Source organism: Aethalodelphis obliquidens, unplaced genomic scaffold (assembly GCF_003676395.1).
Source record: "Aethalodelphis obliquidens isolate GAN/ISIS:26980383/991018 unplaced genomic scaffold, ASM367639v1 scaffold2, whole genome shotgun sequence".
Classification (NCBI taxonomy): Eukaryota; Metazoa; Chordata; class Mammalia; order Artiodactyla; family Delphinidae; genus Aethalodelphis; species Aethalodelphis obliquidens.
Window position 1 is genome coordinate 14,149,808 of NW_020837946.1, and position 16,678 is coordinate 14,166,485.

The window sequence follows — 16,678 nt, forward strand, 5'->3', positions numbered from 1 at the left end:
GATCTATAGTAAGAAATATATCTTTGGTCTTCATCCTCATTTCTGGCACAGAACTCCCAAAACCTTTGGAAGTTCTTAAGTGAGGAACACAAAAAAGGGGTCTTTTGTTATGTTAATAAGGTAACTTTTCCTGCTCCTAAGGATGGGGGTTGGTCGCCAGGAGACCCAACCACGTGATTGGAGGGGGTTGGAACTTTTAGTCCCACCCCCCTGACCTCCTGGGACAGGGGGAGGGGCTAGGGGTTCACACCAATGGCCAAAGGTCTAATCAGCTGTATTTATGAAATGAAGCCTCTGAGAAAATCCAAAATGACGGTTTGCAGAGCTTCTGGGTTGGTGAACTGAACACATGGAGATACAGGGAAAGCGGCATGCTCACTGAGAGCTCCTTGCCCTTGCCCTTCCCCCAGATCTTGCCCTATTTGTCTCTTCCATTTGGCTGTTCCTGAGTTATATCCTTTTGTAAGAAACCAGTAATCTAGTAAATAAGATGTTCCTCTGCATTGTATGAGCTGCTCTAGCCAATTCATCGAACCCAAGGAGGGGGTCATGGAAACCTCTGATTCATAGCCAGTGGGTCAGAAGCCCAGGTAACCACCTGGGCTTGCAATTGGCATCCGAGGTGGGAGGCAGTCCTACCGGCCTGAGCCCTTAACCTATGGAATCTGATGATACTCTCTCCGGGTAGATAGTGTCGGAATTGAGTTGAATTGTAGGACACCAAGCTGGTGTAGGGAAAACCCACACACACTGGAATTGGGTGTCAGAATCTTTATTTGCTATGTAGTTATTTGAGCAAACAATCTACACGTGGATTAGATGTCATACTGAGTTCGGACAGGAGACAGGCTGTAATTTCCCTAAAGTAACAAAATGGTAGACTTCTGGAAAAGCTGAAGACATCGGCCAGTAAACTCACTCCTCTGACACTTAATGAGATGGGGACTTTCAATTCTTTTTTTTAAATTTATTTTTATTTACTTACTTATTTGGGCTGCACCAGGTCTTAGTTGTGGCACACAGGCTTCTTAAGTTGCAGCATGCGAACTTTTAGTTGCGGCATGCATTCGGGATCTAGTTTCCCAACCAGGGATCGAACCAGGGCCCCCTGCATCGGGAGTGCAGAGTCTTACCCACTGGACCACCAGGGAAGTGCTGGGACTTTCAATTCTGCCTGAGACACAGTGAAAACAAAGAGTAGGCACTGACCCAAATAAGTTGAAAGCGCTATGTCTTGTTGGCCTTCGAGTCTTTGTTCTAAAAAGGAAATGATGACGGGTGACCTGAAAAAAATGCCAATCATAAGAGAACTTTACAGAAAGCCACAAGGGAGTGGCTTTTGTACCCGCAGCTCTTTGTTTTCCTGAAAATAAAAAACTGAAGGACACATGTGCTCCACATTAAGGCACTTAAGAACTGAAGGAGGAAGGGCAGGGATTTGCTCAGAGCCGGCAGAGTAAATGTGGTCGGCGGTGACTGCCCGGTAGAGGCGAGGTTTGGGTGAGCTGCTGGACGACCTCTATGTCCTTGACCTCCCGTGAATGCTGAAACACACTGTGTCCTACCAAGAGTCCACTTCGGGCGGCCAAAGAGTGGACAACACCACTGGCTCCAAAGCCCTGTTTCTTTCAAGATTCCCCAAACTGCCCCTTTGACCCTCTTCCAAACCTTGAAGAAAAAAGGATGCAGATGTTGTCATTTAAAGGAGAAATTTGCTAAATGAGAAACCACTGCTCTACACGATATCAGGTATGTTGTTTGCAGATTAAATTGTTGTATATGAGGTAGTAAAATGGAAATGAGTTGTTTAATCCCTTAACGTTATACTCTACCATCTGCAGTTTAAAATCCCAGCTACCAAAGGTAAAGGGAAGGGTGGCAGACTTTTGTGCTTGTCCTTTCTAGACAAAAAACAATCCCAGGACCAAAACCTGAGTCCCAGTGGCAGGTTGTCTGGGGCCTAACTAATGGTCACCATTGCCAAGTTTATCTGTGGATGGTCAGCTAATTTTTGACTGTATGTGTCTTGTTAACTGTAACGTCTGCTGGTAAGTATCTCCTGGCCCTTGCTGACATGTTTTCTTGCTGTGGAGGCGCTGATATCAATAATTTATGTAGAAGAAGTATTATCAGAAACACTTCAGAGGAAGTGTTATCAATGTTATCAGAAAAGTGTTATCAAGTAAACCCTTCCTCTGACTAGAAATGTCCTTCTCTAGCTGACAATGACCTGATTACTCATCTCTCCTGCAAAACTCATTAAAACAAACTCACTAGTTCACTGTGCAATTTTAATGTATAACAGATATGGTAAAACGGTGTTCTGTTAATCATCAAATTAATGGGGTTCTTCCTCAGTTGAAGGGGGAATAAGCTAATGTATTTAATTTTCTCAATCATTTTTCTCTCAGAAAATTTTCTTAAAACCCTTAGTCTTCTGGTATCGGTGAGCACTAACAGGCAGCCGGACCATTGAACAGGAGCAAATGAGCGTTGAGTGGAAAGCACAGACAGCTTTCTTTTTTCAGGAGCGTGTGTGCTTGTGATTATGATTTTTGACTGCATGAATTTTCTCCTGGAAAAATTGTTCTCTGTTTGCAAGATGCGATTCAATCTAGCCATCAGTCTTGGTATCCTACAGAGAGAACTGTGGCTTTCAAGTGCTCTGATAGTCAACCAAAGTTGCGAACCATAGCTCTAGGGCCTAGCAACAATGGTGGAGGGCTTTACCAACTGAGAGAAGACTCAGGGGTCTGCTGAGGGGAAGAGAAAAAGCGGGCTTAAGGATGCAGACGTGGGCAGCATGGGGCCACCCTCAGCTGGGGAAAGTTGTGAGCTGGACCACACACACCCCCCCCCACCCCCACCCCCCCGTGAGAAGAATGTCCACATCTGGTTTTATGAAGTGTCAAGATGGACAGTGAGATTCCCTTGCCTCTGCAGTGCATTTTCTGCCATCATAAAAAGAGGGGGAAAAAAGTCTTTTCAAAGTTTTATCCATGGCAGCCCTGCAATTCTCCCTTTCCAGTAAAGATAAAAGAGCTCAAACATCCATACCTTGGCATCAGAAATGAATTGTTCATACATGAAACTCTTAACTTTACGTCCTGAGGGGAGAGGTAAACTAGCTTCTGCAGAAATAGTCATAAAATATTATAGCCGTAAGGGGCCTAGAAAAGTCATGTTTCACTGTAATCAAATGTAATCAGTCTTTCCTGTATAGGGAGAAAATGGTGTTCCCCATAATAGCGCTTTATATATTACTTCACTGAAAGTAGGGTTAGAGCACCACCTTGTGGCCAAAATCTAACACATGCTGAACACAAAAAGCTGCATTTGTTCCATGCTTACTTGGGATAATAGTTTACTAGTTTCTAGTAATACTTTCTCATGGCCATATAAAACACTTTTGAGAATAATATGCCCTATTTTACATATGTATATAATAAAAACATAATATGAACTAAAAAGAATAAGCCTTGTATAATTGAGTCTGTAGATATCAATCTTAACATTTTTGGCTAAGGAATCTTTTTGGAGCAATTGTATTTTGGGCTTAGGAAACTGGAGGGTGGGAAAGAGTGTCAGAATTTCAAAGCAAATGACTTTAAATGTCTGTCTCTGCTGCCAAGGTTAAGCATCAGTGCTTTTATATCCCACCAACTTCCTATGGTCATAACGACTGTCTTCTCAACATGGATTAGACTTTAGTCAAACAGGAGTTCTCCGAATGGTCACTGAACGCTCTTGGGTACAAACCCCCTTTCGCAACACCCTCAGACCCACGTGTTCCTCTTGCCCACACATCAAACTTATGCAGTATTTATTCTCATACAGCAAATTAAGTAATTGTCCAGGTTGGTTCCAAGTTTCAAGCTATTTCACACAGAAGTGTTTCAAAAGCATATTATTTGTTTTCTGTGTTCTAGTCCATCATGTTTTAATGGGTGCTTTTAAGAGGTGTAACTTAATTTAGGTTCTAAGACTTTAGAATTGTGTTGAAATCATTCTTTTTCAAGGCATTTGGATCTCTTGCGAAGCAGTTTTCATCAACTAGAGCTAGATTTGCTTGAAAACCTGAGGATAGTTCCCCTCCAACCTTGTAGATTAAGGTCCTACAAACTACCCTCAACAGGAGAAATATCAGCACAAATTTATGGGGGGAAAAAAAGGATTTTACTGAGTTTGCTACTGAGTTCTCCAGACTTTTCAAAAAAATATTCAACTAAAATAAAATTAGAACACTGCTCTAGCTGGAATCTGACATTTTGCACATGCTGGATGACTAAGTGGTTGGAGGACATGTACCATCTTTTGCGTCCCAGAAACTTTCTATAATCTCTTTCCTCCTATGGTGTCAATGAGATGCTTATCAAGTCAGGTTTACTTGTCATGGATGATACGCATAAGAGTAGCATTTTACTACTGGATTTGGTCCTCTATCCCTGTGTTGAATTATTAGGAGTTGCAGTTACTCTCAAAAGAAAGGTGAAATAGTTTACATTTAGCCTACTAATTCTGCCAACTAGGTCATTCTCAAACGTCCCTCCAAATGCAGTCTCTGTGTTAGCTGTCATAGCTGTGAGCCTTCTTACATATAACATTAAGTCCACTTTCCTAACCAGTCTCAGGAAAGGAGTTTCAAAGATCCTTCATCTTCCCTTATAAAAAAGATTTCATGGCAAAAGTGCTGTCAGTTTAAACATTTTACCACTTTTCTATTCTCAACTCCCACTTTTCTTGTTAACCTCTGGGAGTGACTACTGGCAGACTGAAACTAAAAATTATTACTGTTGCCAAAAAGTTGAAAAGAAATAAATCAAAGGGAATTTGCAGGATTACTGAATTGAACACGAAGGATTAAAGAACCAGAAGGACACACTCTTAAGATTTGTCCTCTACTGAATTAAACGTGTTATAATAAAATACTTAGAAGAGTGCTTGGTACATGGTAGGTATGATGATGATTATGGAATACTAATTGATAAATACATACCCTATTTTTCCATTAGCTTCAACATTTTAAGCTGCTTTTGATTTCTGTTTTATTTTAAAAGCATAAAACGTATGTTCCCTGCCATTCGTTTTATAGCTATTGAATAACTATGAAATTAATTAGTATACAGAATTTTAAACCTAGACAGAATCTAGAGTTCATGTAAATGCCTAATTATTATAATCAGCCCCTTACATTTCTAAAGGTTAAGAGTTGTAACATTACTTTTTAGCTAAAGTCATACTAGGGAGGCAAAGTTCACTAACCTGGGTATAGCAAATTAAGCTACAATGAAACACTTAAAGAGTAACTTTTTTATTGGCATTACAGCAAACTTCACGTAAAACATATATTCAAATTATGATACTTCAAAGCTAGAAGGGAATAAAATACACCTAACTGTACAAGTTAAATATTTACAATAATAAAATCAAGAACTTTAGTTAAAATTTATCAGAAAAATAACAAAAAAGACTTTTGACAAAACAAAAGTGATTAAAAAGAAAAGAAAAGTGACCTGATAAATATCAATACTTGTTTAATTTTAGGAACTCAGTATGAGGAATAAGATATATTTCTTTACAATTTAAAAAATGTCCAGCTTTGGATGTCTTTTGACATTTGTCTCGCTGTTTTGCTTACAAATTTCAGGCTGCCACATCTCTGGCTGGCTGGCTGGCTAGCTGGCAGTGATGGTCTTTTCTGCTCTCACATGTTCTTTGGGCTTGGAATAGTCCCAGGGCCGGCGATTCTCGGTGAACCCGTAGAGCTTCCTAAGTGCCACTCGAGCAGCTTCTTCTTCTGCAACTATTACTGTCTCCCCAGGTCCTTCTGCGATCAACTTTTTATCACTAGGAAAAAAAACCCAACAGTAAACTAAAATTACATGGTGCATCATAAAACAAAGTGCACAAATCAGTTTTGCCTGATCTAATTTTGGCAACAATATTCACCAGAAGTAACAAATACTGCGCTTTTTTTTCTTTCTACCATCAGTGTATGAACTGCTGATAAAGGATGTGTTTAAAGCTCGCCAATCTGATAAGCAAGAGTATCTCATTTTGCTTTGCACTTCAATTAAAACTAAAGAAGAAACTTCTTAAAACATTATCAGTTTTCTCCTTTGTGATGTCTTCCATTGCTTTCATACCTATAAAGTCCTACATCACATAAAGATCAGAAAAATATTTACCTAAATTTTAGTTACCTTAGATATTCACAGTTTACATTTAACACTTCAATCCACCTGAAATCAATTTGAGGCAGGTCAACTGTTACTAAGAAACCAAAAATGTTCTCAGCATGGGTGAATTATACATTTTTGGTGGACAACGTTTAGTTTCTTTTCTTTCCCAGTTCTAGGCTCAATGGAAGCTGTTACAAGTGTGGACTGCGGTTAAATCTGTAATACTTATGAGTCAAAATTTTTTTACAGAAATATTTATATTAGCAGATACTCCATGAAATTCTACAGTGAATAGTTGGTTAACAAAAGCTACTATACAGGAAAGGAAGTAGTGACTAGATAACCATGGGAATGAGATTTTTAAAAAATCTTTTAATGCAATTAGAGGTTATAATAAGAAATTGTGAAAAGTCAGTTTTTAAGGCTTCTGATCAATATTATGAAGTTAAGATTAAAATTTTACTAACCAGTATAAGCCAACAAAATACACAGGCAAAGCTGTGGTGCTTCCAGACTGCCGAGTAAGTCTAGATTCGGGAGCTGAAATATTCCTTTTCTTCAATTCTTCTACCAGTAGCCCCATGGGGTTTATTATCTTCCAAATCTCAAAGAGTTCTTTTCCAGTCATTTGAGTAATTAAGAAGTCCTGCATATAAAAAATATAACTGATACATTTAAATTAGCATAAAGAAAATAAGGACCATAATTCAAGGTACATTCTTTATAGAAATTTAAAAATTTAACAGGATTAAGAGGTAAGAACTACTATGTATAAAATAAATAAACCACAAGGATATATTGTATGGCACAGGGAATATAGTCAATATTTTATAATAACTTTAAGTGGAGTATGATCTATAAAAATATTGAATCACTATATTGCACACCTGAAATTAATACTGTAAATCAAAATAAACAAGTAAATGCACATTTGATCATGAAGATCTCCTACCCAGAGCTTCTCCAGCTGTCTCCACATCAGCCTTTACTAGACCATCAAATACAGACTCCTCAGCATGGCTAAAAACAGTGCTGTTCAAATTCTGGGGTGCTTAAGGATCAGCTGGAGACCTAGTTAAAGCAGATTCCTAGGCCACACTCCCAGGGATACTCATTAGCAGTCCGAGGTGTTGCCTGAGAGTCTGCATTTCTAGCACGTTCTCAGTGATGGTAATACTGATGCACAGTTTCAAAAGATCTTCCCCACACTGGCTCTAAAAGGTCCAGACCCATCTCCCATTTCCCCAGATACAAAATGATCTGACCACACAAAATTACTTGTAGGTCCTAGAGCAGAAGCTCATCCTCAAGGTTTCTTCCTGGAATGACCTTCTTGGGGCAGGTGTCAGTCCCGTAAAGCTTCCCCAGCCCTGCTAGAGTTAGCTGTTGCCTCCTGAGCTCCCTCTCCTCCTTACAATAAGTGGGAGCACCGCCCACATTCCACTCTACCTCTAATGAGCTGTGAGTAGGACCCTGAAGGCAAGGATCCAATGCTACTAAGCTCGGGCTTCAGTGCTCAGCACAGTGCCCGGCACACAGCAGACAATAAATATTAGGTGGACACATGAATGAAATAAGACAACTCAAACCTGTCAGTTCTACTATGGAAGGCAGCCACACTCACCACTGTATCACCAATGCAGTCAGTTCTACTACGGGAGATATCAAAGCCCTTGACTTAGACATGGCTATCTGAATTATCTGACTCTACTAGGATCTACAATTGGAACTGTCAACAGAGGCACTAAAATATGGTAAACAAGTATTTCCAAAATGGTCTCATGACTACCCTGTGAAAATTTCAAAAAGGTGACTGAACACTAGGCAGTTCTAGCCTCTACATAAGCTATAGTGATAGGGAGAGAATGGAAATCAAGGGAAGATTTGGTCAGAATTTCTTTAGGAAAAGCTATTTAATTGCAGGGGGAGGAAGGGGCAGGAGAGGCTCCCCTTTTCACCTTAAGCCTAGAGGGCTTCAAAGGGTCCACTGGCTTCTGAATCTGAGGCAAGTGATGTTCAGTCAACGGGCAGCCAACACACATGCCTGCTCAACAGGCGGGCAGAAGCTGCCTGCAGAGGTGGGGTGGAAGTCTGCACCTGATCTCAGAGAGACACAAATCCTTAAGGCCTGACATGGAACACAGAAGGGATGTCATTTTGGGAGGAATCCCACCCAGGAAACTAGAAGCTGACAGCCAACACCCATGTAAAGGAACCTGGTTACGAGGTTCCAGCAGGGAACAAAATGCTCACTAGAGTCTGTTTTAAACACTGATCAGGCTCAGAAAGCACTAAACCAGTTTACAGACATCAAGTAAGTATCTTCTGCTTTCCTTCTTTCCCTCAGCTCCCACTCCAGAGGGGTCACTTAACATACCTGCTTCCCAAAGGCAAACAGGTAGTCTACCTATTATAAGCCCTGGTTGGGGAAGGAGGAAGACAGGTCTCATCTATGAACGAAGTCTGAGTGTTGGTCAACACAGGTATCCTTCTTGATCAAAATGATCAGTGTCAAAACTAAATAAATAGATTCCAACAGTAAGGGATGCTGGTTTAAAACACGTGAGGTTCAAAGGTCTGAATCAAGACTGTTTTTGTGAATTGAAGTGACTGCCTGGACTATGCATTATGTAAGAAAGACCAAAAACTCATGTTTTCATCCAAAAGCAAAGGATGAAACTTCTCCCAGTTAACAATTCTAAAAGGACAGTGGAGTTAAGTCATACCAATTATTAATTATTTTAATTAGCCAAGCTACTGGCTAACAAGGAGTTAGGTATACATCATACGGACTCAGAAATCCAAGATTTTATCACTTTAGAAGAACAGAACAGCAGCTAGTACTTAAGCATGGAGCTCCCTAACCATACTAGCCCCTCCAATAGTGTTCTTTGGACTCATTCATTCACTAAACATCTACTGAGCATCTACCATGTAGGCACTACCCTTGTACCTGAAGATGTAAAGCTAAAGACATGGCTTGCAGTGCTTACGAACTCACAACCCAGAATTTAGTATTCACCTCTGATGCTGTCCTCAGTAAGAGACAACTGGAATAATTAAGACACTACCATAAAAAAGCTTTAGGTCTTTCTCAGTTTGGGCAGGGAGAAAAACTCACACGTAACCTGCCAAGGTCACAGAGCAAGGACATTAAGTATAAAAAGAAACTTTTCTTTCTGTCTACCTCAAGCATGTCCCAGAGTGTGCAATTAACAATCACCTACCCTGATGAAAAGTGCAGTCCTCTCAGGTCCGCTGCTCTGTAACAGGACTCCAATCACTGCAAAGAAAGTCTGCCTTAACACAGCTGGGGGGACTGGGAATTCTGCACTCAACGTTAACTGCTCCACTGCCAAGTTTCTAGCTACATGACACACAACTTCCTCACTGGTGAGAAAGTCAACTAGACTTTTAACGCCTTCAGTGGGTAAGTCTGAGAATGCGTCCTCAAAAAATTGTGTGAGGCAAGTTTGTGAAAAAGATGTCCCTTGTTCAGATAGTTCTTGATTATCTTTAAGGTTCAGAAGAACAGCTTCTTTCTCTATTCCAAGTTTTTGGCGTTTGGCCTCCTCACTTTTAATATAGCAGCTATTAACAAATGCAGTTTTGAGAAGATCTAAGGAAAAGGTTTCCTGTAACCGATGGCCAAATGCTTGCATTTCAGCATGGTAATCCCAGTTGGGCTTCTCTGAACTGAAAATGTAAAACAGAAGATAGATGGTAAAGAGAACAACAAGATGTTACTATGATGCAAACATTTTTCATTGTGATGCAATTTTATTAATTATATAAAGAAGATTTAAAAATACTGAGTTTCATTCAAATTCCAGACTCTGATTTTCTGAAAATTAAAACTTATGTCACATGATTACTTGTGGTTCTTTGCCAGATTAATTTTCCCTTTGAGTCAAATGCCACATCAAAGTGGTTCTTCAACATCAGAGACTAAGCCATTATCCTAACTTTTAGGTTCTTTACTTCTGCTCTAAATGGGACTACGCTTCATACTTAGATATGAAATACAAATTATAATTTCATAGGGTCAACCCATAAACAGTAAGTATATTATATTTATCTTGTATTTTATTATTTTAAGTTTTGAAAACAACCATTTAAATGAGCAATTAAATAATCTAGTATCAATATTACAAATAAGTTAAAAGTTCATAATCATTCTCAAGAATTATTAATAGGTCTTTTTAAAAATAAAGACAATAAATCGAAAATAAAACTCTTTTAAGTAAAAAAGTGCAGCAAAGTATAAAGATATGGGCTGTAAGTCATACGATGTATATAATCTATACAATCCATAAAGTTTCTTCCACCTATAAAAGCCTAAAGTGACTAACCTCACAATAATCAAATGTGAATTAAGAAGAAACATTATTTTATTTTTCTTTTTAGAAAGAACTTAATATTCTGTGTGGAGAGTATACAGGACTATGAACACGTATACACCTCCTGGTAGGTGTATAAACCGGATCAACCTTTTTTTTTGGAGGGCAACATTAAAGTACCTATCAAATTTTCATACGAAATTTCCAAAACAGTAATAACTTCAAAGCTGTTACATCGATGTAACTAACAGGTGTACACTGTTTCATCGGTTGTAATAGCAACAGTATGGAAATCAAACAACCATAAATGGAGTCATAAAAGAGTGCGGTGCATCAACCTGTACAGCCACAACTACATGTCAAAGACACATTATTAAAGAGAAAAAGGTGCAAAACCTCATGCATAGTAGGGTCTTTTTTGAAGCTATAAAGATCTGCGTCTATTCCTACCAGATTTTCTACTACTGGAACAAGGTTAATTTCGGCAGAAACCTAAAGCCAAACCGTTTTCCTTTTCCTCTGGACAGTGGACTTGTGATTGTGTAATTTTTTCTTGCCCTAAATCGCAATACTGTAGAGTGCTTTCTTCCCTCTTGTCCGTACCCAAAGAATTCGCAGGCATCATCACAAAGCAGGGGCTACAACACCCAAGCCCAGATAAAGATTACCCTCCAGCCGGCCTCATTTCTCACAACTTTTCCACAACTTTCGGATTCTAAATGGGAGTTCCGAAAGCGTCGCGGGCAGCCACGCGCCCAACCCCTTAGCAGAAATCCACCATTCCCTTTGCCTCGGCCACGCGTCCACGTCCCGCGGGTGTCCCTATCGCACAACTAGGGTCAAGCCAGGAGCGCACTAGCAATGAGCAATCCTTCCCGCCGCCGGGCCGAAGCTGCGGGGAGGGGAGGCCAGGGTCCCCAACCGCCACCCCTACCCCGTCCTGAGGCGGCTCCTACCGGCGCACGGGCGGCGGCGGGCACCGAAGCAGGCGCCACCGCTCTAACTCCTTCTGGAAGCGGAAGGCGGCGCGGAATGCCTTCTTCACTCCCCGAATCGGCGGGGCGAGAACAGGTACGGCCGGTGCCAGGAGGCAGCGAGGCCTCCACAACAGCAGCCTCACCAACCCAGACGCCATCGCGCAGAAGAAAGCAATGGACGGCGGAAGGAAGAAGGTCGGCCCAGCGTCGCGGTAACTCAGTTCCCCCGGAACCGGGGTAGGAGAGCGAGGTCGGGGCGGAGCCAGCGCGCGGCGGGTGGGGCGACTGGGCTGCTTTAGTGCGCATGCGCAAACGTTGGTGTTTTTGCGCGCCTGGGAATTTATCTTGGGGGAGCAGGGCCTGCTGGGTATTTGGGTGCAGGAATTTCTGGAAAAGTTTCTTCATCCTGTCAGTTGCTCTCGTTCCTTCCGTTCTAATTAAAGTAAAACAAAAAAGTTGTTTCCCGTTTAAAGAAAACACTTAAATTCTCAAAAAAAGAAAACACTTCTTACCAACCTGTCTTAGCCACTATTTATGAGAAAATATTTACCTGGCATGTCTCCAGAAGCCTTCGTTTTAGGACCCCTATACTAAAACATATTGATTTATCCAAAATAAACATTTTTATTTAAAAACTAAGTACAAACTTTTTTACAGCAAAAAAAAGGGAAAGAATGGAAAAAACTACATCAAGATGGGAACAGTGGACTTACGTCTTTTTTTAATCTTTCACTTTTTAGCGATATCATCATATTGCTTTCTTACCAAACTGTAAATATATATTTTAAATTTAATATTAAATCACAAGGGAAATCTTGTCTGAATTATCAAATTTTGAGTTGGGTGCAGAACATCTAGATGTTGAAAGGGGCACCTCTTTCTGTGGTGTCTCTACTTGTTAATGGCGTTAAAATCCCTCCTCACCCAGATTGGGCTCCTATGTCTTCAGTTGTTCCTTTTTCCACAAACACCCTCTTTTGTCTAGTTGCCAAGTCTTTTTTCAGTTTAGACTGAAAGCAGCTACCTGATGGCTTAGGCTACCTCTCTCCCAGGTTATTGTAATCAGCCTTCATTGTAATCCGTCTTTTACCTTCCTCTCTTCCCTTGCACATCTCACCTACACATCTCACCTACATTCATCTCCCTGAAACACAGACCCAAACATGTTACTACTTAGCTCAAGAATCTCTGATGTTAGGATCTGGCAAAGATTCTCCCTTGACCAAAGTTCAGTCAGGCTGCTGTAAGCCCTCTCCTCAACAAGCCTTTGATCTTAGGTTCCAGTGTCCCCCCCCCTTGACAGGCCTGCATCACCCAGTTTCAGCAAGAATCCTGTTAAGTCAGTCTAGAGAGGCTCCCCCATCTTCATTATCTCATCACCCTTGATATCTAATCAAACTTATAAGCCTCTCTATCCTCCAGTGATGTCTGATCACGCTGGCCTGCCTTCTGCAAGAGTTCTGTCAACTTGGTTTAGCCAGACTCCTCCTTTACCCCTGATGTTTCCTCTTAGTACTTTTCCACCCACTGACCACCCACCCTGCTCCTTGGCTTCAAATCCACACTTGTCCATGCTATACTGGGAATTGATTCCAGTTGTACGCTGGGGTCCCTTTTCCCTCATTACAATAGTTCCTAAATAAAATCTGTTATTAACTACTGTCTAGCTGTTATTTTTCTTTGACAGGTCATACAACAGTTTAGGTCTCTTAGCTTAACTTTTCAAGAGGAAGAATCTGAACTGTTCATTCCAGCTTGTAAAAAGGTTCCCTATAGGGAGGGAGAGAAGAAAAGAGGGATTTGGTACATATCACAAAACAAGCTGATGAATTTCTGGATGAAGCAAGTTATCTAAGAAAAGGTGAGAGGGGATTGTGATTGGTCTTTTTATTACACTGCAATGTGAAGTATTGAAAATTCATGGAATATCAATCAAATAAATGGAATGGAAGAAAGCACAGGGAACTGTATTTTTGCAATATCCCATTACTTGAGAGAAATAATCTAATAAATGATCTAATAATCTAGTTGGAGCACAATAATGTTAAATGAAGTGTCTCTGTATTGAAAGTTTCTCATTGAGGTGTATTAAAGAAAAGGGGGAGATTGAAACCAAGCAGGACAAAAAAGCCCTTCCATGTCCCCAGTTTCTTGTTGGTAGAAAAAGGCTTTAGTCACTAGGTGTTCCCTGAGTTCCAAAGAGCAGACTCAGCTACTGATTAGGGGAGTGAAGGAACATAGAAACAAAGGAATAGCAGTCAAGCAAGGAAAGTAATGATAGCTTAAACAATAGTTTAGCCATAAAACAGAGTACTTGTTCCTCCTCAAGGAAGAGACTAGCAGTCTGATGCATATCTCTGAGCTATTCTGCAGAAACTAAGACACCCCTCCCCCCATCCAGGTGGAGGATGGTGACTACAGGCTGACCAAAAGCACATAGACTTCAGACTAGTTGGAACCAGAGGTTGATGTTTAAGATTCTGAAACATAACTCGTAACCTCACCACTAACCAACCAGAAGAAAGTCCACAAACTGCAACCCGCACCCCAAATGTTGCCTTTAAAAACCCTTCCCTGAAAGCCATCAGGGAGTTGGGTCTTTTGAGCACGCTGCCTGTTCTCCTTGCTTGGTGCCCTGAAAATAAACGCTGTACTTTCCTTCACCACCTGGTGTCAGTAGGTTGGCTTTGCTGCGCTGCGGCCTAATGGACCCAAGTTCGGTTCAGTGACGTTTATGTTCCACAGGAACCAGCTGTGAGCACCCAGCCAGCTCTTAGCAACACCCAAGTCTGGCTGACAGTACCAGGCCAGCTCCTAGAGGTCTAGGGCTGCTTTTCTCTTTCTCATAGCTTTGTGACCTTAAGCAAGTGATTTAACTTCTCCATGGTTCAGTTTTCTCATCTCCAAAATGAGATTAAAAGAGCACTTACCTCTCCACCTCTTATGGTTGTTATCAGTATTGAGATAACCCGTGTAAAGATTTTGGGATAGTGCTTGGTATATAGTCACCCCTCAATGAGTGCCTTTCAAAGATTCTAAATTGCACTCATTTTTTTCACACTTTATCATGTCTGAAATGGAGCTGTGGTCCAAACAAAGGCTTCTTAGAATGGATACAATGTAGTAGTATTATTTTCCCAAGGCTCTGGTTTGGGGGACAATTCCTCTTCGCCGCCAACTGCTCAATCCACTCCTGGGTGAATGACTTTACTTTTCAACCTTTGTGAGTTTCACCACGTCTCGGGCAAATCCCTAAGGGCCTCTCTCTCTCTCCGCCAAGTAATTTTAGTTGCGCGTCTTCCCCAGCCAATACGATCGTTGGCGGCAGCACTCGGGAGCTTACGGCGGTGCGGCACACTCACCGCCGAGGAGCCAAAGCGAAACCTGCAGGTCCCCGCCCGGCCATCAGCTGATGGGCCGCCCGCCGCGAAGACCGCCGCCGCCGCCGCCGCCGCCGCCGCCGCCGCCGCTGCCGCTGTGCGAACATGGCGGCCGAGATCCACTCCAGGCCGCAGAGCAGCCGCCCGGTGCTGCTGAGCAAGATCGAGGGGCACCAGGACGCCGTCACGGCCGCGCTGCTCATCCCCAAGGAGGACGGCGTGATCACAGCCAGCGAGGACAGGTAGGGCCGGCGGGTCGAGCGCGGGGCCGAGGCGCGACGGGGGCGGCCCGGACTCCCGCCGGCGACCGGGTGTAGGGACCGTGGGGTCGGCGGCCTCGTCGCTTTTCTCGTGGGGACGTCCACGGCCCCCGGGTCCCGCGGCCTGTCGCCCCCGCCAACCTTTCTGGCCTCTGGGCCCCACCCCCGTCCAGGGTTCCCGCTTTTGGGTTCCCTAGTCTCGACCCCCACCGCGCCCCTCCCGCCCGGTATGCCGTACCTGGTTCGTACCTTCAGTCCGGGACACCTGTCCCTCCCGCGTCCACTGCGCTCTGCCAGCCCGAGACCCGCATCTCCGCCACGTCCCTCCAGTCTGGGACTCCCGCCCCCCCTCGCACTCTCCTTTGTGGGATTTCTCCCAGAGCTGGATGCGTCCCCTCCTCGGTCAGTTCCGAGCCGCTTTCTCTGGGAGCCGGGACTGGTGGCCGGTTACCGCGGGACCCGGTGCCAGTGATTCCCTTCTTGCAACAAACCTCCCGGGGCTTCAACGGTCTTCTTTCTGCTTTACGCTGGAGTTTACACCTCTGTGTCGCGCACACCAGGTCCCTAGATCAGTTATTTTATCACAGCAGCTCGGACCACCTGAATTGTTATTTACAAAATAGTTTCTTTTTTTTCTAAAAGTGACTCTCTTAAGAAAAAACTTAATAAGAATAATGAAAGATACTTTTATTTTTAAGATAACTTGATATTTGCACTATTAATGGAAAACCGGTTATCACTTGCCATAAGAAATTAAACTAAAAGCTAAAACATGTTCATCTGTGTCACCTAAAGTCAAATGTATCTTGTAACAAGACGTCTTGCCCACCGTATTTTGGGAAACACTGATCTGATGCGATTTTCTCATTCTATCCAAGAGGAAACTGAGGCCCATGGAGAGGCACAGAAATACTGGTGATGCCACAAATGCACCCCAGGATTCCCCAGTCCAGCTCTTTGGTCTTCCCAGGGCTGTGTGATTGGATTGGAGAGAGGTTTATTTGTTTTAAAACTTTGGCATTCTTTTAAACCCTAAAAGTTTAAAAGGTTAGTGGCTTTACTGTGGGAATTTGGAGGAAACGACTGATGTTACTGAGAGAAACTGCGTTTCCTTGCTGCAAGGAGTGGTCTTAAATGGTGATATTGCAAAAGTGGAAAGGCTTTCTGGAAGAAGGAAGGTGCTGCTGTTCTCTTAAAGCTGGAGGCCTTTTGTAATCTACATTTGAAGTAAGTACGTTTGGGGGCCTGTCCCAAATGGAAAGAGGAAACCTGAAGCCCTCAGGGCCTCTTTGACCTTTGCATTTTGCTTTTGAGTGAGTTTATTGTGACCTGGCAATTTACATGTAGCTGACCTTGGTGGGACCTGGGTGTGGGTGCGTCACCAGGATGGGAATGGGAGAGAGAGGGATGCGTGAGCCACAGGGAGAAGAGGGGAATGTAAAAACAGGCAAAGGACAGAATAATGATATTTGCATGATATGAACATAGATGCAGGCAACGCTTTATACAAGTTATCTGTCTTTATTCGGTAAAATATTT

At 42.5% G+C, this 16,678-nt stretch overlaps 2 protein-coding genes across 3 annotated transcripts in view; one reads left to right on the plus strand and one right to left on the minus strand.

Moving 5' to 3' along the window:
- Positions 1-5,293: 5,293 nt before the first annotated feature.
- MRPL44 (mitochondrial ribosomal protein L44) lies at positions 5,294-11,697 on the minus strand. Its single transcript, XM_027120092.1, has 4 exons — positions 11,479-11,697; positions 9,410-9,878; positions 6,650-6,828; positions 5,294-5,847 (listed from the first exon to the last, which is right to left on the minus strand). Exons 1-4 carry the CDS (start codon positions 11,655-11,657, stop codon positions 5,676-5,678), a joined length of 999 nt encoding a protein of 332 aa, XP_026975893.1. The 5' UTR covers positions 11,658-11,697; the 3' UTR covers positions 5,294-5,675.
- A 3,199-nt stretch (positions 11,698-14,896) lies between these two features.
- Positions 14,897-16,678, plus strand: part of WDFY1 (WD repeat and FYVE domain containing 1) — a 47,065-nt gene continuing 45,283 nt past the window's right edge. The window contains exon 1 of one of the 2 annotated variants that reach the window (XM_027120068.1): positions 14,897-15,121. In XM_027120068.1, the coding sequence (XP_026975869.1) occupies positions 14,912-15,121 (210 nt within the window). In that variant the 5' untranslated portion in view covers positions 14,897-14,911. The remainder of the gene's footprint in view (positions 15,122-16,678) is intronic. The other variant, XM_027120077.1, reaches the window with a different exon arrangement.